Below are 25304 nucleotides of genomic sequence, written 5' to 3' on the forward strand. Positions count from 1 at the left end.
AGAGTTCTGCAATAAATTTCAGTTAGTAACAGCGAACACTCTGTTCAAGAATCGCAAGAGAAAGAAGTATTCTTGAAGAAGGCCGGCAGATACGGGAAGATTTCACATGGATTACATCATGGTCAGCAGAGATTTCGCAACCAAATACTGTATTGTAAGGCGTTCCTAGGAGCAGATGTAGACTCAGATTACAATTTAGTAGTGATGAAGATTAGATTTAAGTTTAAGAGATTAGGCAGGGTGAATCAGTACGCAAAGAAGTGGGATATAGAAGTACTAGGGAATGAAGAGATACGCTTGAAATTCTCTGAGGCTTTAGATAATGCGGTAAGGAGTAGCTCAGTAGGATTTTCTATTGAAGAAGAATAAACATCTCTAAAAAATGCAATCAAAAAAGTGTACAGATGTGTGTGAATTCCTACGGGACCAAGCTGCTCAGGTCATCGGCCCCAAGACTTGCACACTACTTTAAAGTAACTTAAACTAATTTATGCTAAGAACAACACACACACACACACACACACACACACACACACACACATGCCCGAGGGAGGACTCGAACCTCCGGTGGGAGGGGCTGCGCAGTCCGTGATATGGTGCCTCTAACCGCGCCGACACAATCACAGAAGTTGGAAAGAGAAACATAGATACAACGGTGGCAACTGATAAGAAGCCCTGAGTAGCAGAAGAAATTCTTCACTTGATCGATGAAAGAAGGAAGTACAAAAATTTTCAGGGAAATTAAGGAATACAGAAACAGAAGTCATTTAGCAATGAAATAAATAGAAATTGGAAGAAAGCTAAGTGAAATGGCTGCATCAAAAACATGGAGAAAGCGAATAAGAAATGATTGTCGGCAGGACGGACTCAGCGTATTGGAAAATCAAAACAACATTCAGTGAAATTAAAAGCAAGGGCGGTAAGATTAATAGTGAAATGGGAATTTCACTGTTAAATGCAAAAGACAGAAGAGATAAGTGGGAGGCCTTTATCAGGGGGAAGACTTACCTGATGACGTGATTGAAGAACAAACAAGAGTTAATATAGAAGAGATAGGGGATCCAGTGTTAGAATTTAAAAGAGCTTTGGAAGACTTAATATGAAATAAAGCGAAAGCGATAGATAACATTTCATGAGAATTTCTAAAACCACTGGGGGAAGTGGAAACAAAAGGAGTGTTCACATTGGTGTGTAGAATGTATGAGCTTGGCGAAATACGATCAGACTTTCAGAAAAGCGTCATCCACACAGTTCCCAAGATAGTAAGAGCTGATAAGTGCGAGAACTATCACACAATCAATTTGACGGCTCATGAATCCAAGTTGTTGATAAGAATGATATACAGAATGATGGAAAAGAAAACTGAGGATCAGTTCCATAACGATCAGTTTGGTTCTAGGCAGTTCTGACGTTACGGATGATAATGGAAGCAAGACTAAAGAAAAGTTAAGACACGATCATGGGATTTGTCGATGTAGAAAAATCGTTCGTCATTGTCAAATGGTGCAAGATGTTCGAAATTCTGGCAAAATTAAGGGCAAGCTGTAGGGAAAGATGAGCAATATACAAAATGTACAAGAGCCAAGAGGGAATAACAAGATTGGAAGACCAAGAACGCAGTGCTTGGATTGAAAATGGTGTAAGACAGGTCTGTAGTCTTTTCCCCTACTGTTTAACCTATACATCGAAAAATAAATAATGGAAATAAAAGGAAGGTCAAGTGTGGAATTAAAATACATGGTGTAAGGATATCAATGATATGATTCCCTGATGACATTGCTATCCTCAGCGAAAGTGAAGAAGAATTACAGGATCTGTTGAATGGAATGAATAGTCTAATGAGTGCAGATTCTGGACTGAGAGTAAATAAAAAAAAAAGACGAAAGTGAAAGTTAACCCCTCGTTTATTAAGCTGATTAATTTTCATGTGAGAAGTATCTCCCTTTAATACAAGCGGACGCACTGTCCCATGGTTCCCATTTCTACCGCTATGGGTCTAATTCTTTCAATTAGGCCCGATAAATTGAGATGTGGGTAATCGAACCCGCTGGGAAAGATAGTATTCTCACTTAAAAATGAAGCTACGGATAACGCAACAACGGTGAATTGAGATGGAACAATACGTGCACATTAGGGACTGTAAGACTTTCTTTTTTTTTTTTTTTTGATACTATGAATTCAGTTAGTCGCATGAAGTGCATAATCCAAACAATGGATATGCCTGGATTGAAAATTCATAGAATATGATCATTATCTCAGTGGTATGGATGAAGGATACTAAATAACGCTGAGAGAGAATTTCAATTATCATTCTGATTTATTTCGATAATATTTAATAAAACTAGCACTCACTACCTCTTGCATCTCGTCATACCGGAAACATAGACAACACTTCGTTGTCAATTACATCCACTAATGATTAAAATGGGTAAAAATGAATGTTACTGAATGGTGGCCTCATAACACCATTTAGTTATTGTCACACCTATTTAACGCGCGGAGAAGGAAAGGATACCACCTTTCACACTCTCAAATATTACTTGTGTTACTTCACATGCAGTACCAAGCGGATAACATCATGTTGAAACCGCATATTATGCAGCCGCAATGCAACGTGAGCGAACCAGCCCAGGCTTCATGACTCCACATTATTCATGCTATGATTAACGAAAGGCAAATCTGGTGACTACCGTTATGAATGCTGGCAACACGTGGCCAAGTTCGACAACAAAGAAACGAGTAAAATAAATCGTTGAATCATGGAAAATTTATATTGCTTGTATCTGGAACTAAACTATGCAACAAATGAAACATTAATGAACCTATGTGCTATTGACCTAAGAACAAGAACCGTTGGTTCATGCCCTCAATCACCTCGCGCCCAAGTCCGCTAGTTGAAACACATTAATCTGAAAAATTTCTACAAATACAATATCGCTGAACGTTTCCCGGTATTAATTCACACCTGAACATGTTTCATAATCAATGTTACCCCAAAAGACCTACATTATGAATAACTTTTCTCACCATCCATGACGAGCGCCGCACCCATGCGTCCGTCTCGTTCAATCGGCGGCCCTAGAGTGTCCTCACATGGCGCGTTCCAGGACCAACCGCCAATAGTTCAAAAAAACTGGTGGTGGGGGTAGGACCTCAGTGAGAACCTCACAAACTCTGCCTTGTTCATCCCCACTATCTTTGGAATCACGAACTATCTGCCGAATCTGCTCACGTTGTTATGTTGGTGCTAAACTACCCTACAACTACTATCTTTGACTAACACAGATTAATATATATTCCATGCATTATTACGTTTATCCGTCCACATACATCACGGGATCAAAGGATGAGAGAGGAGGTGTGATACTGTAGTGTAACGATGTCAGTTTTGTATAAATGATTTTCTTTTGACATATGACCATGCGCAGACTTCGTCACCAACGTCAGTTACAAAACACTTCAAAATTATTTAAACTCTTTTTAAAGTTGTCTCTGAATGGTTCTTGAACGAAACTGTAATTAAAATATCATCCTTTGAGTCGCATGCGCAGAATTACGTCACTCAGTCCAGTTGGTTGGTGCAAACTTTTTTCAATTTAGATGTCTTGTGTTTCTTCTCATAAATTATATTAATGCAAGTTATCTGCTTTAATAAATATTAAAACCACATTGAATAAACTTTTAAGACTCAAACTCGCGTGAATGTTGTCAAAAATTAATAATCTTGTCAAATAAATCAGTAATCCTTCTTCCTTAATATAATTCTTCATAAATAAATTCTCGGAATACGTATTTAAACTTTTGTAGTATACACTAGTTTATTATCTTCATATATACTACATATAGACGTGAACCTGAGCCATGACAGGATAGGACTGAACATTTACAACATGATTAAACTTTCTGTGACGTCATTGTTGTAGAAACATTACAAATTCTTATTTTTTCAGTTTTTAGAAGCACGACGCAACAACTCGGTTTCAGGATCTTCTGTTGCTCTTTGGCTGTCGACCCGCGACGTATAGTGGCCAGCAATTTTCTCACTGGTCCCGGCAGTGAAGATGCTGTCTCCGATCGTTGCGCCGCCCTCTCCGTACATGAAACATAAAAATAAATACAAAACTTTAGATAATTCACAACCATTACAAATATTACAAAATACATAAACAAAACACAAAATTAAACTTATATTCAGCTGCAAACTGGGGTGACACTGGTGGATGGGTGACGCTTCAGTTTCGCGTCCCACTACAATACCAACAGAAGAAAAAATATACACGGAAGCATTCTTGAATCCAGAGGTTAATTAACTAGGCGAAACATTGAAAGGACGCTCTCGGCGTAAAATGAATTATTAAACATGTAGAAATTAATCAGTTAGTTAAATGAAGCGTAAACCTGTGACGTTTCAAAGGGAATGAGAAGTAGCAGAAATGAGAACAGCGAGACACATAATATCAGGTTTGGTGATCACGAAGTAGATGAAGTTAAGGAATTCTGCGACTTAGGCAACAAAGTAACCTTCGATAGACAGAGTAAGGAGGACATCAAAACATAGTAGCAGTGGCAAAAAGGATGTTCCAGATCAAGAGAAGTATACAAGTATCAAATATAGGTCTTAAATTGAGAAAGAAATTTCTGAGAATGTACGTTTGGAGCACAGCATTCTATGGTACTGAAGCATGGACTATGGGAAAACGAGAACACAAGAGAATCGACCCATTTGAGTTCTGATGCTGCGGAAGTAAATTAGTTGGACTGATAAGGTAAGGAATCAGGAGGGTCTACACAGAATCGGCGGGAAAAGGAATATGAGGAAAAAGAAGAGACAGAAGAGTAAGAGTTCTGTTTAGACAGACAGTGTAAGTTCCAGGGCATCAGAGGTTGTAAGTGCTACTCTGAGGTGAAGAGGTTAGCACAGGAGAGGAATTCGTGACTGGTTGCATCAAATCAGTCAGAATACTGATGATTCAAAGAGAAAAAAAAAGAAGATTATGCTGTCCTTTGTACATCATGGAGACAGAATTCATGGGACAGCGGTATGCAAGTACACAAATGGCTGTAGTATCTAGTACAGAAGGTATAAAGAGGCAGTATACTAGCGGAGCTGTCATTTTTACTCACGTGATTCACGTGATAATGTTCCCGACATGATTGTAACCGCACAACAGGAATTAACAGATTCTGAAAGCGAAATGTAGCTGTAGGAAGACGCATGCTACATTCCATTTTGGAAATTATTAGGAAATTCAGTATTCTGTGATTCCCAGTGTCAAGAGTGTGCCGAATACACCAAAGACCAGGCATTACTTCTCACCAGGGACAAAACAGTGGCCGGCTACCTGCACTTAACGGCCGAGAGTAGTTTGTCAGGAATTGTCAGTGCTAATAGACAATCATAACTGTTTGAGATAACCGCAGAAATCAATTTGGGACATCCGACGAACGTATGCGTTAGGACAGTGAAGCGAAATTTGACGTTAATGGGCTTTTGGTACTAGACGACCAACAAGAGTGTCGGTGCTAACAGCACGGTGTCGCCTGCAGCGCCTCTCTCGGGCACGTGACGCTGTTGGGTGGGCCTAGAGGACTGGAAAACCATGACCTGGTATGATGAGTCCCGATTTCCGTTGGGAAGAGCTGATAGTAGGTTTGGAGTGTAGCGCGGACCCCACGAAGCTGTAGATCCAAGTTGTCAACAATGCACAGTGCAACTTGGTGGTGGCTCTGTAATGGTGCGGGCTGTGTTTACGTGGCATGGAATGGGACCTCTTATCAAAATGAACCGATTGTTGTGTGGAAATCGTTATGTTCGGCTACCTGGAGACCATTTGCAGCCATTCGTCGCCTTAATGTTCCCAATCAACGATGCAATTCTTATGGATGACAGTACACCTTGTCACTGGGCCACAATTGTTTACGACTGGTTCGAAGGACATTCTAGACAGGTCGAGCGAATGACCCTGCCCCCCAGATCGTTCTCCATGAATCCCGTCGAACATTTATGGAACATAATCGAGAGGTCATTTTGTGTACTAAACCCTGCACCGGGATCACTTTCGCAATTAGGAACTACTAGACACCAGCATCGCTTAGTATTTCTGCAGAGGACTTGCAGCGCGTTGCTGACCCTATTCCATGTGGAGCTGCCGCACCACGCCGGGAAAAGAAGGTCAGACACGAAATTAGGAGTTATCGTATGACTTTTACCACCTCACTGCATGCTCCCACTCAGTCTCTAGACTGATCACCACTTCCGATTTTTCAGGGGAATCTAAAAACTCACCGATCGAATACGTTAGGAGAGCGTTCGAAAGGAGGTAACGTCCGATATGCACGCAACACACATTACTTACATGTAGGTAGGACCTTAATTGCCCAAGCGTAGTATGAAAACTACCGTAGCCTACACTTACTTTCGATAATCTACATTAGCCTACGGTAGTTTTATAACTTTAGATCCAGCCATTGCACTCATAAACTGTTACTACTAAATCTTAATCCGTCACATTCTCTAACTTCTTGGACTTCTGGTGAGCAACCGATGTGGAATCAGATTTTTAAGTCAACATGACAGCAGCAATATCCGCAATCTTTCAACCTCTGATATGTAGATTATATGATGGGAACTCAAGGGCCACAAGGGTAGGCTCCGGTTATGGCATTAGTGTTATTTCGCATCTTTCTATTCAAAAACCTGCTTATGACAAAGCAGTTTATATCAGAATTTCATACAATTTTAATGACGAAAAATGTAGTTAATATTTTTGTCGATTTAGTTGCTCTAGAGAGGTAGAAGTGATGGATACTATCATCAATGTATTATGTTTAAGTGCTGATTTTTATATTTGGTAACTTGATACGTACGCAAATCACGCACATCCCGCAAATTTAATTCATCAGGTTCCATGGGCTACAAAGTGTCCATGTTACTTCATCACAGAACGAACCATAACATAATACATAATTGAACCAACCATAGCATAATATGGGGAGGGGCGATATGCAAATTCAGAAATCAAAGATGATGAATATCACAACAATAAATATGTACAATAGTATACACAATGAATAACACTTGACAGTACTAAGTAGTAAGCTATTGTGAGGAATACGTATACAGAATAAATGGACTGATGCAGAACGAAGTCTTTCGATTTTGGCTTGAAAATCTGTGTTGGGTTTGTATATCTTGAGTTCTCCAGGAAATATTTTAAATGTGGAACCTACAAAATAGTGCACACCATTCTGTGCAATGGTTAAAGAAGTGTTATCCAAATGAAAATTGTTATTACCGATTAGTGTTCACTGAGTTTGTGGGGCAGTTCTTTCTGACTGAGTCCACGATTATTTACCACAAATGCGACAAGATTTATGTGTACCCAAAGGGCACTGATGAATTGTGCAATACAACAACAATGGCCTCCATGAATATCATGTAGTACCACTCCACAGCATTCTGATTTTTTTTTTTTGTGAGTGTGCAGATTACCCAAAAGTGTAATAAAGTGTAAGGGTGCTAAATAAACTGGCTTTTGTGTTTCAGTTTCTGCGGTAGAGTTGATTATTCTTAAGGTAAATTTATCGCTAGTCAGTTTCTGCTCCGTATCCTGAAAGCGATACCGTCAAGAAACCCTCTCATGCAGATACCTGTCAAGAGCCCCAAAAATTTCTGGTATTTTGCGTTTTTGCTCTGTGTAAACTATTATATGCGCGAAATTTCACTGACCATTCGCTCCAAATGGTGTTTTGATGTCGTCAATGTGTTACTGACATAGGCAGACATTATTTTCAAAAAAGTCACACTCAGTTTTTATAAACATTCAGTGATTCTATCTGATAAAATACTCTATACAGATCACTCTTAAAAGGTTCTGTTTGGCACAGCCACAGCTCTATGACTTGTCCAAATGCAATTCCCTTTCCATTTGCAGCTACCAGGAGAACATGAAGCGCTTCTCCGCCATCTACCGGGAGCACCAGAGCACGTCCCTGGAGAGGGCGGTGTGGTGGGTGGAGTATGTGATCCGCCACCAGGGGGCGCCTCACCTGCGCAGCGCAGCCCTCGACCTGCACTGGTGGCAGCTGCTGCTGCTCGACGTCATAGCCTTTGTACTGGCTGTGGCAGCTGTGGCTGCCTTTTTGCTCTACAAGCTGACTCGATGGCTGTTCACGTGGCTCAGTCGACCCAGTAAACTAAAGAATCAGTGAGACTAGCGGCGTGGCGTACCTCTGTCTCGACAGTCACCGTTTTCTGTGCGTTTGTTTTGTGCAAACTGGTATATTCCACGTAAGGGAGCGACTATCGAAATCGTGAAACCATTGATGATACTTCATCAGGACCTTTAAGAGTTCATAAAGGACATCTTAATTACAGACAGTTATAAACAGGTTTGCTAAAAAACTAACTCGTTGTGTGCTGCTGTATGAAGTATATCGCTGTAGTTTTGAATGACTGAAACGTGTGTGCTGGCAGACATGTGAATCTTGTGATTACATATTCGGTTAGGATAACATAAATCAATGTCTCGCAAACAATGCCTCAAAAGTCTGTTAAAGTTTGGAAATTCAGTACTTGACGTAATAATATAGATTTATTGAAACAAAAAAGGCACAAAATGACCAATAGATGGCACTTCATATGATACAAAGGCAATAATTAGCATAAAAATTGGTTTATATCAAATATAATGTTCTTTATGCCAAATGCTCAGCATGTTGACTGTCATTCATCAACAATACCTGTAGCCGAGGGACGATGTTGTGAAGCACACCGTACAGTATATCAGTATATATGGTGATAAATTGCTGTTGGATGTCTTTTAACATCCCTAATGAGATCGGGTGATCACGATGTACTGTACTTGTGACTTCAGGTAAATAAACAATAAATAGTCACATGGACTGTGGCCTGGGGACATTGGAGGCCAGGCATGAAGGAAGCGTGGCACAGCACATGGTGATCGCCAAACAATGTGAGCAAGAGATCTTTCACAAATGTAACAGTATGGTTTGCTGCGCCATTCTGCATAAAAGTCATACCCTCCAGCAGCTCTTTATCAGCCAGGATAGGAATAATGCGATTCTGTAGCACATCTGCATACGTCAAACGCTCAAGTGGTGTCACTGACGTGTTGTTGGTCAAAGCCGAATTTCGCACTCGTGTTTGGTTTTAATAAAATCCCATATCATTTCAAGCACGTGATTCAAGTTTTACCTCTCTACTTACATTTTTCCGTAAAATAATTCGTTTTCAAATGATAGCAGATTTTGGATCACCCTGAATGTTGTCACTGAATGAACCAAATCTCATTAGCTCCTCGTATATTCAAGAAGCCCATACTGCTACCCTTACTGTCACTGGAGTAGTCTAAAATGTCTCTGCCATAAAATTCAAGTCATATTTCTTTTATATTCCATCCTTTGTTGTCCATAACTCCTGGTACCAGTAGCGAAGCTCTAGTATTGTTAACTCACCATAGCAGTAAGTGACTGCGCTTACTGGCGCTCTCTGAGGCCGAAAAACTGAAGACCAAGCGGACAAGTCCCCACTCTCTCTGCTGCACTACGTCACAGGAAGTGAAGTGGAACACAGGTATGAGTCACCAATAGCACTACGGCAGCAGTACCATTCTTCCAGGAAAGACAACTGTGCCCCCTCCCTCCCTCCCCACACAAATGTGCTACACGATGTTCACTTTTCAAACGAACAATACTGGCGCTGGATTTCTTGTCCAGTTTTGTTATGTGAGCAGATAGTTTGACTGACCGAAGTTGATGCTTATTTGCAGTCGTTAACGGCAATGTTATGTGCGATCAGAACAGCTCAACAGCTGGAGCTGTCGACAGTCTGCCACACTGAAGAGCCTGCCCCAAGTATAATATGTTGTCAATACGTATTCGACAATGTTGATTTCACTGTGTGTGCAGCCCATGGCTGGAATATACACTCAAGCTCATAAATTAAGGATAATTGCAGAATGTTGTGCCACACAACGTGGCACTACACAAAACTGGCGCTAATAGCATAGGCACATAGGGAAGACATACGACACAGATCTGTAAGCCCACGGTATTGGTGATAAGTTGAGGAAACCGTCCCGAAACACATGTGCTACAAAACTCCACTGTTTCCTGCGCATGTACCCGACATCAATTTGGGATATGATGACCATGCACACGTACACAGGCGGCACAACGGGTTGGCATACTTTGGATCAGGTGGTCGAGCAGCTGCTGGGGTATAGCCTCCCATTCTTGCACCAGTGCCTGTCGGAGCTCCTGAAGTGTCGTAGAGGTTTGAAGACGTGCAGCGATACGTCGTCCGAGAGCATCCTAGACGTGCTCGATGAGGTTTAGGTCTGGAGAACAGGCAGGCCACTCCTTTCGCCTGATATCTTCTGTTTCAAGGTACTCCTCCACGATAGCAGCTCGGTGGGGCCGTGCGTTATCATGCATCAGGAGGAAGGCGGGACCCACTGCATCCCTGAAAAGGCAAAATGACGTCCCGATATACCTGGCCAGTTACAGTTCCTCTGTCAAAGACATGTAGGGGTGTGCGTGCACCAATCATAATCCCACCCCACACCATCAAACCACGACCTCCACACAGGTCCCTTTCAATGGCATGAAGGGGTTGGTAACTGGTTCCTGGTTCACGCCAGATGAAAACCCGGCGAAAATCACTCGTCCGTGAACTTAAGCTGGGACCACTGTTCCAATGACCATGTACTGTGTTCTTGACACCAGGCTTTAAGGGCTCTTCTTTGACCAGGGGTAAGTGGTTTGCACCTTGCAGGTCTCCAGGCGAATAAATCATGCCTGTTCAGTCGTCTGTAGACTGTGTGTCTGGAGACAATAGTTCCAGTCGCTGCTGTAAGGTCTCGAGCAAGGCTACCTGCAGTACTCCGTGGCCATCTGCGGGCACTGATGGTGAGATATCAATCTTCTTGTGGTGTTTTACACTGTGGATGTCCCGTATTGTAGCGCTTGGACACGTTTCCTGTCTCCTGGAATTGTTGCCATAATCTTGAGATCACACTTTGTGGCACACGGAGGGCCCATGCTACGACCTACTGAGTTTGACCAGCCTCCAGTCGTCCTAGTATTCTGCCCCTCATAATGTCACAATATGCGTTCTTTGAGCCATTTTCAACACTGAGTCACCATTATCACGTCTAAAACGTCTGCACACTTACTCGCTGCACCGTACTCTGACATGCACCATCAAACCTCTGCATATGTGGACTACTGCCAGCGCCACCGTACGACGACTGCAGGTCAAGTGCACCGCATGGTCATACCCCGAGGTGGCTACGAAGTCTTTCGCGACGTATTTCTTGAATAAAAATCTCTCGGTGTACATGCCGCGTCAATTCAGGATAAAACTCCAAGCTTTCGACCACTACCTCCATGGCTGTCGTCAGGGCTAATACTGACTGTAGTGAACTAGCGAGTCTCCCACTTTTATATGCAAAGGACGGCTTCTGATTAGCTGGAATACGTCATAGCAACAGCGATATGGCGCGTAGGGTAGTGGTGCCCTCTACTTCCATGGATGTAGTTTCTATCCCGCGTTGCTTGTAGCGCCATCCCTTGAATCAGGAGGTAAAGTGCGGGAAGTTTTTCTCTGCGATTTTTCTTTATCCAGTGCACTCTTCCAAGTGTTGCTAAGTGCATAGCCGTCGTCTCTGATAAAGTTATTATCGCTAAGTCTAATTTCGACTGCTTCCCGGACCACAGAGTCCCAGTAATTCGATGGGGGGCTATTATTCTGGTTTCTTCAAATAAAATCTTATGCTGTTAAGGTGGCTATGTTCAGCCACCGCTGGTTTTTCCAAATACCTGTATTTCAGGTGGCGCTGGTGTTCGATGCAGCGGTCGCCAACGGTTCTTGCAGACTGGCCCACGTAATTCTTGCCGCATTCGCAAGGAATAGTATAAATTCCCGGCACTCTTAAGCCGAGACTATCTTGGACTGGTCTCAACATTTCCTTAATTTTCCTAGGTTGTCGGAAAACTGGTTTTATTCCTTGCCTCTTTAGGACTCTGCCTATCTTTCTTGTTGTAGCACCGCAAAAAGGAAGCCACGCTATGTGTTGGTCCTCTTCTTGTATATGGCCAGCATCGTGTCGTCCATCCGGCTTTCGCTCCACCAACAAGCCGTATGGACGACTGGGCCATTCTGTGTACAGGAAGCCAACCCATAGAGACTTATATCTGCATAGCCACAGCTTCCATCATCCGTCTCAGAAGATAGCTATGCTAAATACTTTAGTACACAGAGCCAGGACTATTTCCGACAAGGACCATGTCGGTCCCGAGATTAACCATTTGACGACTGTTTTCGAGAGGAATGGTTATACTGCCGGTGAAATTAAATCAGTATTGTGCAAGAAAGCATAGCGCGGCCGCCTTTGTGCGGTGCTACAACAAGAAAGATAGGCAGAGTCCTAAAGAGGCAAGGAATAAAACCTGTTTTCCGACCACCTAGGAAAATTAAGGAAATGTTGAGACCAATCCAAGATAGTCTCGGCTTAAGAGTGGCGAGAATTTATACTATTCCTTGCGAATGCGGCAAGAATTACGTGGGCCAGTCTACAAGAACCGTTGCCGACCGCTGCATCGAGCACTAGCGCCACCTGAAATACAGGTATTTGGAAAAATCTGCGGTGGTTGTTTTTTTTTCTTTATTGTTATTTTAATCATCTAATACAAGGCGGGCTGTCAGCAGCCTATTACGCTGCTCTTCAGCCATGAGTGGTACAATAATATGGCATATAGGTGGCACAGATAATACAATAAAAACGGCGAGCAAAAACTGAAGACACGAAAAACAATAAACATGAAGCCATTCACGCTGGATGAGAAAAAACACTAACACTGGTTGACACGGCGCACATAACACGGATGACTGCGACGGCACAGGTGAACAGTGGTGGCGTGACGGCGAAAGAACACTAAACACAAAACGAAGGCACACACACGAGACACTGCTGCCGATGATCTCAGGCTCGCGAATGTCCACTGACCGTGTATGAGTCCGGGGACCTGCCAAGAGAGGAGGCGGGGTGGATGGGAGAGGGAGAGGGGAGAGCAGAGATGCCACAGGCAGGGGAGATAGGGGGAAGGGAGGAAGGGGGAGGGGAAGCCCAGGGGAAGAGGGGTGGAGGAAGGGGGATGGGGGAAAAGGAGAGAGAAGGGAGGGAGAGTGCCTAAAGGAAAAGACACAGGAAGTGGGGGGAGGATCAAAGTTGATAGGAGGGGTAGATGGAGGGGAGGAGGACATCATCAGGGAGGGGGAGCTGGCGGAAGCCACCTTGGGAGAGGGTAAGGAGGGTGGAGAGATGGAGACCGGGTGGGACGTGGGAATACAGGCGCGGCAGCGGGTGGGGGTGGGAGAGGATGGGTGAGACAAGCGGGTGAGGAGCATCAAGTTTACAGGAGGTGTACAGGATGTGTATCCTTTCAAGGAAAAGGAGGAGGTGGGGGAACAGAATGAGATCATACAGGATCCACGTGTGGTGGGGGAGACGGAGGCGATAGGCGAGGCAGACAGCATGGCGTTCAAGGATTTGAAGAGATTTATAAAAGGTAGGGGGGGGGGGGGGAGATCCAGGCCAGATGGGCGTAACAAAGGATAGGGCGGATGAGGGATTTATAGGTGTGGAGTATGGTGGAGGGGTCCAGACCCCATGTACGGCCGGAAAGGAGCTGAGGAGACGGAGTCGGGAGCGTGCCTTGGCTTGGATTGTCCGGAGATGGGGGGGTCCAGGAGAGGCAACTGTCGAGGGTGATGCCAAGGTACTTAAGGGGGGGGGGTGAGGGCGACAGGACGTCCATAGATGGTGAGACAGAAATCGAGGACGCGGAAGGAAGGGATGGTTTTGCTTACAATGATTGCCTGGGATTTGGAGGGATTGAACTTGAGCAACCACTGGTTGCACCAAGCGGTGAACCGGTCAAGATGGGATTGGAGAAGGTGTTGGGAACGCTGCAGGGTGGGGGCGAGGGCAAGGAAGGCGGTATCATCTGCAAACTGGAGAAGGTGGACGGGGATGACGGCGGCGGCATATCCGCCATATACAAAAGGTACAGAAGGGGGGAGAGGACGGAGTCTTGGGGCACGCCGGCGGAGGGAAAAAAGGTGTAGGAATCCGTGTTATGGATGGTGACGTAGGAAGGACGGTGGGAGAGAAAGGAGCCGATCAGACTGACGTATTTAATGGGAAGGGCGAAGGTTTGGAGCTTGAAGAGGAGACCGGAATGCCATATGCGGTCACAAGCACGTTCAAGGTCCAGGGAGAGGAAGATGGCAGAGTGACAGGAATTAAGCTGTTCAGAAAGGAGATGCGTGAGGGGAAGGAGAAGGTCATCAGAAGAGAAGGACGGCCGAAAGCCACACTGGGTAACTGGAAGGAGGCAGTGCTGGCGGAGATGCTGGTGGATGCATCGGGTGAAGATAGATTCCAGGACCTTGCTGAAGACCAAGGTAAGGCTGATGGGACGGTAGGAGGAGACAGCTGACGGCAGTTTACCAGGTTTAAGGAACATCAGAATATGGGAGGTTTTCCACAGGTCGGGGTAGTAACTGGTGGACAGGACTACATTGTAGAGCCTGGACAGGGTAGAGAGGAAAGAGACAGGAGCTTCACGGAGGTGATGGTAGGTGATACGATCGTGACCAGGAGCGATGTTGCGTTTTGTGCAGAGTGTAGCAATGAGATCCTGTGTAGTGATAGGGGCATTGAGTTCCGTGTGTGCAATGTTGTCCAAGAACTGGAAACCAGGTGTGAGGGGAGGGACAGAGGTGTCAGTTCGATCGCAGACATCCGGGAAGAAGGAATAATCGAACTGGGGATCGTCGGGGATGGAAAAGACATCGGAGAGGTAGGAGGCAAAGTGATTGGCCTTACTAAGGGTGTCAGGGGAGGGGTGATCATCATGGAGAAGAGGACATTAGGGGGAGGGTTTAGTTCCAGTAAGGAGAGGGAAGGCTGACCAGAACTTGGACGAGTTTTAGGTAGGGTAGCATTTAAATGGGTGCATGTCTGTCGCCAGTTCTGGCGTTTCTTAGCCATGAGCAAATTTCGAATGTGTCGCTGGAGTTGCCAGTGGCGTTGTAATGTGTCCGGGTCATGTGTGTGGAGGAAGGCACGGTAGAGACGACGGGATTCATGGAGGCGGAGGACGGCCTGTTGGGGTAAGGTAGGACGGTGGGGGTGGATGACGACAGTAGGGACGTGGGCCTCGACTGCCTCAGACAAGGTCTGCTGGAGAAAGGAGGCGGCATGGGTAACATCGTCAGGGTGGTGCTAGGCGAAGGGGTGGCTATCAACCTTGGTGGACAGGGTATCCCAGTAGGCATTCCAATTGGCACAGGAATAGTCATGGACGTACTTTGGGGGAGGGTCATCACGAGGGTCGGGACGGGGGTGACGACCATCTGAAATGGTGAGGAGGACAGGGAGATGGTCACTACCAATAGGCTCCAGGACATCCACTGTTATGCGGCCAAGGAGGTTAGGGGAGGAAAGGATAACATCAGGAGTGGAGTTGGATTTGGGACGGGTGTGCTGGGGGATGGGGATGAGGTCTCCTTGAAGGGAGGAGAGGAACCGATGCCACTGCTGTAACTGGGCGGCGGTACGACTATGGATGTTGAGGTCGGCGGCGATCACGTAGGAGGAGAAGGTACGGTGAATGTGGGAAGCCAAGTCGAAGGGAATAGGGGCGTTAGGGCGGACATAGATGGTGGCGCAGATGACTTTAAGGCCGGGGAAGAAAAGACTAAGGATCAGGTGTTCGATGGGGTTGGGAAGGAGAGGTTGGTGCCGAACTGGGATCTGGCGGTGGTGACCAATGGCAACTCCACCACGTGCAATCGGGAGGGGATTATCAGAGCAGTGAAGGAGGTAGGGCGAAATATGGATGGTGTGGTGGGGTTAGAGAAAGGTTTCATTGAGGAGGAAGGCATCCACACAGTGGGTGGCAAGGGTGTGCAGGAAGAGGTTCTTGTTGGCGAGAAGGGAGCAGATGTTGTTGAAAAGGATATGGTGCTGTCACGCCATGACAAGGATTTAGACGAGGGTGTCAAGGCGGGAGAAGGTAAAATGGGTCTGGTTGCTGGAGTAGGTGGCATACATTTTTAGGTGGAAAATGGAACAGGCGGCAAGGGACATCTGTTGGAGGGTGCGGGGGCGCTGGATAGGATGAACATTCTGAAGGATGATGGTGAGGAATCTGATGATGTCCTCAGCGGTAGGAGGTGGGCGAAGGGAATTGCAGGGCGGGGCTGGGGGCGTCCAGATGGTGGACAGGAACGGTGAGTTCAGGAGTGGTAGGAGAGGGTTGGGCCTTACATTTCTGGGAGTAAGTATGACGAGGGAGGTGACAGGTATTACAAGAGGGGGGAACTGGAGACTGGAGCACTGCCATAAGAAGTGGGCTTGCATACAGTGCAGACAGGTGGGAGCCTTGCGGCACTCAGATGTCGGGTGTGCATTATACCGCAAGCACCTCTGGCAGTGGAGGGACTGAGGAGGGGAACAGGAAGGGTCAACTCGGTAGCTTTGGGGAAAGAGAAGGGCACCCTCCTTCAGGAGACGGTCTATGGAGGGGGCATGTTCGGAAAAGATCCGCATAAGGCAGGTGGGGCCGGCTGAGTTGTGGATACAGCAAACCGCACACACCTCCAGATGGGGCTGAACCTTGAGCTCTGCCAACACCTCCTCCTCCATGATCGTCGGACTAAGCAGAGTGATCATGGCAGTGAGGGTCGGCAGGCAATGCGGGGGTTGGGGTTGGCGGGAGGGAGGTGGGGAAGGGGCAGGGGTGAGGGAGGCATTAGGGCCAAAGCGGGTGACAGGGATGCGGGAAAGGAGATCTGTGTGAAGGGTAGGGCTGGTGGAGGAGATGAGGACCGAATCATGGCGAGGAGTGAGGAGGGAGATGGGGCCACCGGGAAAATGCTGGCGAAGGAAGAGGGTGAGGTTCTGGGCCTCAAGAAGGGAGGGATCAGGACAGGAGAGGAGGTAGTGGTAGGAGGAGGGGGAGGAGGAGAAGGAGGAGGCAGGAACTGGTGGCGAGACATCCATGGCATCCTGGACAGGGGAAGGGGGGACGAGGCAGAGCCTTTTTAGATGCAGAGGAGGGAGGGGTGGCACTGGGGCGTTTGACGGCAGCGGAGGAGGTGTGGGGGATGGGAGCAACTGGAACGTGGCGTGGAGGGGCAGGTCCCAGTGGTGGAGTGGGCGCCGGAGATGGTGAGGGCGATGGGGACAGCGATGATGAAGACGATGAAGAGGGTGAAGGGGAAAGTTGAGCGAGGGCCGTGGCCCTCCAGCCACCACCCTAGCGGGGGCCGCGGAAACGGAAGGAGCAGAGGGAGGGAGTGGAGGGAAGGGGTCAGAGGAGGCGAGGCAGGGAGGAGCTGGGGATGGGGCAACAAAAAGTGAGGGAGACAGGAGAGTGAGGAGTGGGGGGATGGACTGAGGGGGGGGGGTTGGGCACACCTTGTGATAGTGGTGGCGGCGGCGGAGGGAGATGTGTATACGAAGGCAGTGGTGGTGGCTGTAGTGGTGGTGGTGGGGGTGGGGTTTGGCATGGTGATAAGGGGAAAAACACAGGACAGGACAAAGAAGCAAACGAGGGACAGGCAAGGCGACGAGAAACACAGAGACAGAGAACGATGAAGGAGACTGGGCCGAAACCCCACTCTGCTGCTGCTGGCGGGGGGGGGGGGGGGTGGCGAATTGGCTGGCTGGCCGCTGCTGCTGCTACTGCTGCTGCTGCTGCTGCTGGCTGGCTGGGTGGCTGGCTGGCTGGCTGGCTGGTGGGACCGCTGCTGGCTGGGACCGCTGCTGGCTGGGACCACTGCTGGCTGCTGGCTCCTGGCAGCTGGCTGCTGGTTGGGACCGCTGCTGGCTGGGACCACTGCTGGCCGCTGGCTGGAACCACTGCTGGCTGCAACCGCTGCTGCTTGCTGGCTGCTGTCTGGAACCGCTGCTGGCTGCTGGCTGCTGGCTGGACCGCTGCAGGGTGGCTGGCACCTGCAAGAGACCTATCGCTTCGATTATAGCCAGAAAGGCACAATCGAAGGGCGGTATCCTTCCGGATTACCGCCGGAGATGGAGTGGTGGCTGAACATAGCCTGCTTAACAAGCATAAGATTTTATTTGAAGAAACCAGAGTAATAGCCCCCGCATCGAATTGCTGGGACTCTGTGGTCCGGGAAGCAGTCGAAATTAGACTTAGCGATAATAACTTTAACAGAGACAACGGCTATGCACTTAGCAATACTTGGAAGAGTGTACTGGATAACGAAAAATCGCAGAGAAAAACTTCCCGCACTTTCCCTCATGATTCAAGGGATGGCGCTGCAAGCAATGCGGGATAGAAACTACGTCTATGGAAGTAGAGGGCACCACTTCACTTCGCGCCATATCGCTGTTGCTATGACGTATTCCAGCCAATCAGAAGCCGTCCTTTGCATATAAAAGTGGGAGCCTCGCTAGTTCCCGACAGTCCGTTTTAGCCCTGACGACGACCATGGACGTAGTGGTCGAAAGCTTGGAGTTTTATCCCGAATTGACCCGGCATGTACACCGAGAGATTTTTATTCATACCCCGAGGTGATTTAAACCCGCAAACCGCCCACCAAAGCGTTGTTTCACCATGAATCACCATTATCCTTAATTTATGAGCATGAGTATATCTCACAGCATGAGTAGTATCACATGCATCATCTCAGTCTCAATTCTTGCATCATCTGAAGAGGCCTAGAGACTGAAACTGGCTCTCTCTGCAACAGAAGCAGGTCACGTAGGTGTTTTAATAAGTCAGGCAACGCGTTACAGTAGAATACCGCTCTAGACTTGAACATGATCAGTACTATCCCAGCAGGCGTTTTCACAAGCAACTTGCATGATATACTGTGGATATATGTTAAGTGGCTGCGCTAAGTGCAGCCCACTCTACAAGTGCCAGCAGTTCCTCGATGGAAGATATTTATGCAGTCTAGCAGTAACACAGTTAATGGTGAGAGAAGTGCAGTAACTTTCTGGCCCTTCATTAATTCACCACTAAGTGTTTACAACAAGCTTACACAGCTTTACAGCACACTGTCGACAACAGACAGCAACTAAATGTCACGTTTATCAACCCAATCCCTTTCTCACCCACAGTATCCAATAACTGACAACATTACACTTCCATATTAAATACTCCTCAACCATTATTTGTGGGAACGTGTTTTATATAAAAGATCACTTCATTTTGTCATCTGTCTTCCGACTGCTCTGATGCAGCCTGCTACGAATTCCTCTCCTGTGCTAACCTCTTAATCTCAGAGCAGCACTTGCAACCTACGTCCTCAATTACTTGCTGGATGTATTCCAATCTCTGTCTTCCTATAAAGTTTTTGCCCTATACAGCTCCCTCTAGTACCACGGAAGTCATTCCCTCATATCTTAACAGATGCCCTATCATCCTGTCCCTTCTCATTATCAGTGTTTTCCACATATCCCTTTCCGATTCTGCGTTGAACCTCCTCATTCCTCATCTTATCAGTCCACATAATTTTCAACATTCGTCTCTAGTATCACATCTCAAATGGTTCGATTCTCTTCTGTTCTGGTTTTTCCACAGTCCATGTATCACTACCATACAAAGCTGTACTCCAGACGTACATTCTCATAAATTTCTACCTCAGATTAATTCCGATATTTTATGTTAGTAGACTTCTCCTGGCCAGGAATGCCTTTTTTGCCATAACTAGTCTCCTTTTGATGTCCTCCTTGCTCCGTCCGTCATTGGTTATTTTACTGCCTAGGTAGCAGAATTCATTGTCTTAATCTACTTCGTGATCATCAGTCCTGATGACAAGTTCTTTACTGCTGTCATTTCTACTACTTCTCATTACCCTCCACGGATTGCGTAGCCCCTACCGCCGGAGGTTCGAGTCCTCCCTCAGGCCTGGGTGTGTGTGTGTTGTTCTTACCATTGGTTAGTTTAAGTAGTATGTAAGCATAGGGACCGATGACCTTAGCAGTTTGGTCCCTTACGAATTCACACACATTTGAACACATTTCAACTCATTACCTTCGTGTTTCTTCGATTTACTCTCAATCCATACTGTGTACTCATTAGACTGTTCATTCTGGTCAGAGGATCATGTAATTCTTCTTCACTTTCACTCGGGATAGCAATATCATTAGCGAATCGTGTCATTGATATACTTTCAACTTGAATTTTAATTCCTGTCCTCAACTTTCTTATATTTCCATCATTGCTTCCTCGATGTACAGACTGAACAGTATGGGCGAAAGTCTACATCCTTATCTTACGTCCTTTTTAATACGAGCACTTCGTTCTTGGTCGTCCACTCTTATTATTCCCTCTCGGCTGTTGTACATATTGTATATGACCCGTCTCTCACTATAGCTTATCCCTACTCTTTCCAGGATTTCGAACATCTTGCACCATTTTACATTGTCGAACGCTTTTTCCAGGTCGACAAATCCTATAGCGTGTCTCGATTTTTCTTTAGTCTTGCTTCGATTATTAACCGCAACGTCAGAATTGCCTCTCGTGCCTTTACTTTTCCTAAAGCCAAACTGATCGTCAACTAGCGCATCCTCAATTTTCTTTTCCATTCTTCTATATATTATTCTTGTAAGCAACTTGGATGCATGAGCTTTAAAGCTGATTGTGTAATAATTCTTGCACTTGTCGGTTCTTTCTGTCTTCGGAATTGTGTGGATGAGCTTTTCCGAAAGTCAGATGGCATGTCGCCAGGCTCATACATTCTACACACCAATGTGAATAGTCGTTTTGTTGTCACTTCCCCCAATGATTTTAGAAATTCTGATGGAATGTTATCTATCCCTTTGCCTTATGTGACCTTAAGTATTTCTTCTGTTATCCATGGTTTCTTCTCAGTTACCTTCTTCGTACCTATGTTTTCCTTCCCAACTTCTGTGATGGCCCTTTTTAGAGATGTCCATTCTTCTTCAACTGTAATGCCTACTGATCTATTCCATATTGCTGTATTCAAGCGTATCTCGTCATTCCTTAGTACTTCCATATCCCACTTGTTTGCGTTTTGATTCTTCCTGACTAATGCCGTAAACTTTAGCCTGCTAAATTGTGATCTGAGTCTATATCTGCTCCTGGGTACGCCTTACGATCCAGTATCTGATTTCGGAATCTCTTTCTGACCATGATGTAATCTCACTGAAATATTCCCTTATCACCCGGCCTTTTCCAATTACACCTCCTCCTGTTGTGATTCTTGAACAGGGTATTCGCCATTACTAGCTGAAAATTGTTATACAACTCAGTTTGTCTTTCTCCTCTCTCATTCCTTGTCTGAAGCCCATATTCTCCTGTAACCTTTTCTTCTACTCCTTCTCCTAAAATTGCATTCCAGTCTCCCATGACTATTAGATATTCATCCCCCTTTACACAATGTATTAGCCTTTTAATATCCTCATACACTTTCTCTTCCTCTTCATCTTCTGAATCGTCATACTGTATTACCCTTTCAATATCCTCATGCACTTTCTCTCTCTCTTCATTTTCTGCATCATCATACCGCTGATCATTGCTGATTCTTCCGCCTTTATGGGCAGATTCCGACCCCTAGGACAAGATAGCGCCCTGAACCTCTGTCTGCTCTTCCGCCCTCTTCGACAAGGCCGTTGACAGAATGAGGGTGACTTCTTATGCCGGAAGTCTTCGGCCACCAATGCTGGTTATTAATCAAAATTTAAGCAGCTGCGGGATTCGAACGTTGGACCGAAGACTTTTTTGTTTATGAGTCAAAGACGTTACCCCTATTTTTCTTGTAATAGTGTGTGCCAGACCGAGGCTTGAACTTGGGACCTTTGCCTTTCGCAAGAAAGTGCTCCACCAACATCTTTTTAAGTGAACTTATTCATTTATTCCAACAATCTTACAGTTATCTTACATAGAAAGATACAAAATATAAAAGTAAATAGGAAGTTCAAATGATTCGGAAATTTGATAAATAATTATTGTCCACCATCTCTGTCTGAACTGTTGGTTATATGTCATTCACAAAAACTTTTAGTGTTTGTGGAAAAATAATTAATGCCCTTGAAGCGCTTATGTCACTGATGTGCATATTTTTTGTTTTAGAAATGAATTAAATAAGGGTATGAATAAAATTGAAAATGTCCAAATGAAAATGACATAACGACATCGCTGATAGTACAAATACAAAAGAAACATGCTCCTCTTGTAACGAAATGAAATTCAAGTCAGGGGGGGGGGGGGTCACCTGATCACCACCCGACGTTCCGATAGAACAATACAGCCATCTATCGACCCGTTCTCCACACGTTGGCGTAAGACTGGGTCGTCTTCTCGAAAATTAACTAAGGTTCCGTTAAGTGTGAACGATGTCTGTCTAGCCTTACTTCGTCTTTCTCATCTCTCACCCGTCACACCACATCTGGCGTCAGTAAATGTTCGCCGCAGATAATTAGTGAAGTCTTGCCTATATTTCTTATGCTCCTGCAGCTTCGCGTGTCCATCCAGGAGAAAATGCCAAAAATCCATTTTGTCCTTTTCCGATTCGTCGTAGACTTAGCCCACAACCATTCCCCGTACCTATGTCACTGCATTTGTTTTATGGACCGGAAAATAAGATTCTTGGGGGAAAAGGAGTGTGTCCGATGAATTTGTGTGAGGGGTGGTGCGTAACAGGAACGCTAATATTTGTCGTGCCAAGTGCCATACCGGAGCCGCCCCACTACATGCTAAACGATGTTCATCAGTGTCCACTGTTGCACAGGTTAAACATAATGGAATGTCTGCCAAATGAATCGCATGCCGCCGTTGGTTCGTTGCGAACTTCCTATTTACCACCACATACCATGTCAAGTGGACCGACGTTGGGAGGTAAAAGTTCCGTATAATGCGTCATATCTGTCGCCAGTTCTTGTCTGGGTACTTCTTTTCCAGGGTATTCCTGGGGCACCGGCGCAGTAATATTTGGTACACATCCCGCGTTGTTGGCAGCCTCCCCTAGACAACTTAACAACTTAAAAGAAGTACTTACTTAAACTGAAAGTAGCTCCACTGTGTAAAAACGACCTCAGTGAAATTAGTTCGTCCACTCGCATAAGAGAACTGGACAGAAATGCTTGTGAGGTATAGTCAGCCTGAAAACTGAATAGCGAACAGTATTTGCGATAAAGGAATTCACCTTTCTCGGAAAAACCCTACAACTGCCGTGCAGTAAGACTAAAAATCAACTTCACCTCTAACAACAGCGAGGAGCAGTGGTTGCCAGACTGTGTAGCGTCATCTCCAGGTGGAAAGTGGGGGCGCTAATGGGGTACAAAGGGCGGGGGGGGGGGGGGGGAACGTGGTATATACGTATATAAGTGACAAACAATTACGTTTATCGTTTCCTTCGAACAAACAAGATGTCCTAGATCTGAATTGAGTTTCGCACGACGTCGATGTTACACCAGACAGGCTCGCAACGATGAAACCACGGTCATATTTTTAGCATTATTCCAAATGATCGGTTGAACTGGGCAACGTAGCGGTCAGCGGAATCGCCAGTTGTTGGCTGCACAGTGACTGTGTCCGTAACTACTGCGCAGTGCAAGCTTCAGCTCTTGCACCTTGATGCCTCCTTACAGAATTTCAGCCTTCGCGAGGGAGACTTGACCACATTATGAAGCGGTTCCTGGTTGGTAACAGACATGAAGACACCACTGGTCCATCTACTGCCATAGGGGTGGGAGATACTCAAAAGGCGAAAACGAGAAGGTGTGTTGAGAAATACGAGTATTTGTTTGCTACGAAAACTACAGTCAATTATGAAGATCCGTCTGTAGTGTGTAATTTGTTTAATCATTTTAGCTGCTGATAGCATGCAGCCTATCAAGTTAAAAGTACATCTTGAAATTAAACATCCAGAATCAACGGAAAAACGGAAGAATTTTTTCATGAAGCTAAATGTTTTATTTATTAATTTTACTTTTTTTTTTTTTGAGCCATCAGTCTTCTGACTGGTTTGATGCAGCCCACCACGAATTCCTCTCCTGTGCCAACTTCTTCATCCCTGTCTTCCCCTACAGTTTTTGCTCTCCACAGCTCCCTCTAGTACCATGGAAATCACTCTCTGATGTCTTAAGAGATGTTCCATCATCTTGTCCCTTTTCCTTGTCAGTGTTTTCCACATATTCCTTTCCTCTCCTATTTTGTGCAGAACCTCCTCATATCTTACCTTTCAGCCCATCTGCTCCGGTTTTCCACAGTCCATGTTTTATTGACTACCCAAAATACTTTGCTGAAACAACGAATGTGAATTATAAGACTCTTTTAGCCTCTTACCAGATTTCAGATATGGTCGGTAAATGCAAAAAACTACACACGGTTTTACCGGCAGTGTTTAATATAATATCAAAAATTGAAAAGTATTCTAGTCTCCAATGACACACCGCATAGAAGAAAGACATTCCTAACGATTTGCTCGAGCAGTTAATCGATAAACTGTGTAACAACTGTCTGCGCTGCAAGTGGACGGAGCGACTCATATTCATAAATATGCTCTATGATTGCATATGTTCACTTCTGTGATGAGTTTAACATTCGAGAGCAATTCCTTTTCTGTGAGCCGATACTGAAAAAAGCTACAGCCCGAAGCTTTTCTGACATGATGAAGACTGAAAGCCTAAATTGAAGTCGTTACTTCATATGTAGTATGGACTCTATGCTTGATACACTCATGTTCAGAAAAAAAACAGAACATCTTGAATGACTAGAGATAGGACGTTCATAATCACAGGATATATACAAGTACATTAGTATGTTCTGCAGAAACGATTAGCATTTTAATCACCTCGTTTCAACACTTGACGTGTTTCCAAGTAGCAAGGGTCGCCATGGACCCTGATAACTTGATCCATTCCTGATGGTATCGACGTATATAATGCGCGAATGGCGTCCTGTGCTGTGGCTATAGCACAGGATGCCATTCGCGTATTATAAACGTCACACACCTGCATTCATCTCATTCCAAAGTTCATCTCTGGTGGTTTGCACTGGGTCGCAGCACTGCTCCCGTCGTTTCACAATAACCCACACATTTTCTATTGTCGACAAACCTGGTGATCTGGCAGACCAGAACAAAAGACTGTCGTCCTATGGCACCAAGAAGGCATATGTTCGTGCAGCAACATGTGGTCGCAGGTTGTCTTGCCAAAAAATGGCGTCTGGGGTGTCGTGCAGAAAAGGTGTGGCTATGGGCGTGGCGTAGGTTA

At 45.6% G+C, this 25304-nt stretch overlaps 1 protein-coding gene across 1 annotated transcript in view; it reads left to right on the forward strand.

The window, feature by feature from the left end:
* Positions 1 to 8314, forward strand: part of LOC124789016 (UDP-glucosyltransferase 2-like) — a 37543-nt gene extending 29229 nt beyond the window's left edge. The window contains exon 6 of the mRNA XM_047256302.1: positions 7935 to 8314. Within this exon, the coding sequence (XP_047112258.1) occupies positions 7935 to 8211 (277 nt within the window). The 3' untranslated portion in view covers positions 8212 to 8314. The remainder of the gene's footprint in view (positions 1 to 7934) is intronic.
* The last annotated feature ends 16990 nt before the right edge of the window (positions 8315 to 25304 follow it).

Source organism: Schistocerca piceifrons, chromosome 3 (assembly GCF_021461385.2).
Source record: "Schistocerca piceifrons isolate TAMUIC-IGC-003096 chromosome 3, iqSchPice1.1, whole genome shotgun sequence".
Classification (NCBI taxonomy): Eukaryota; Metazoa; Arthropoda; class Insecta; order Orthoptera; family Acrididae; genus Schistocerca; species Schistocerca piceifrons.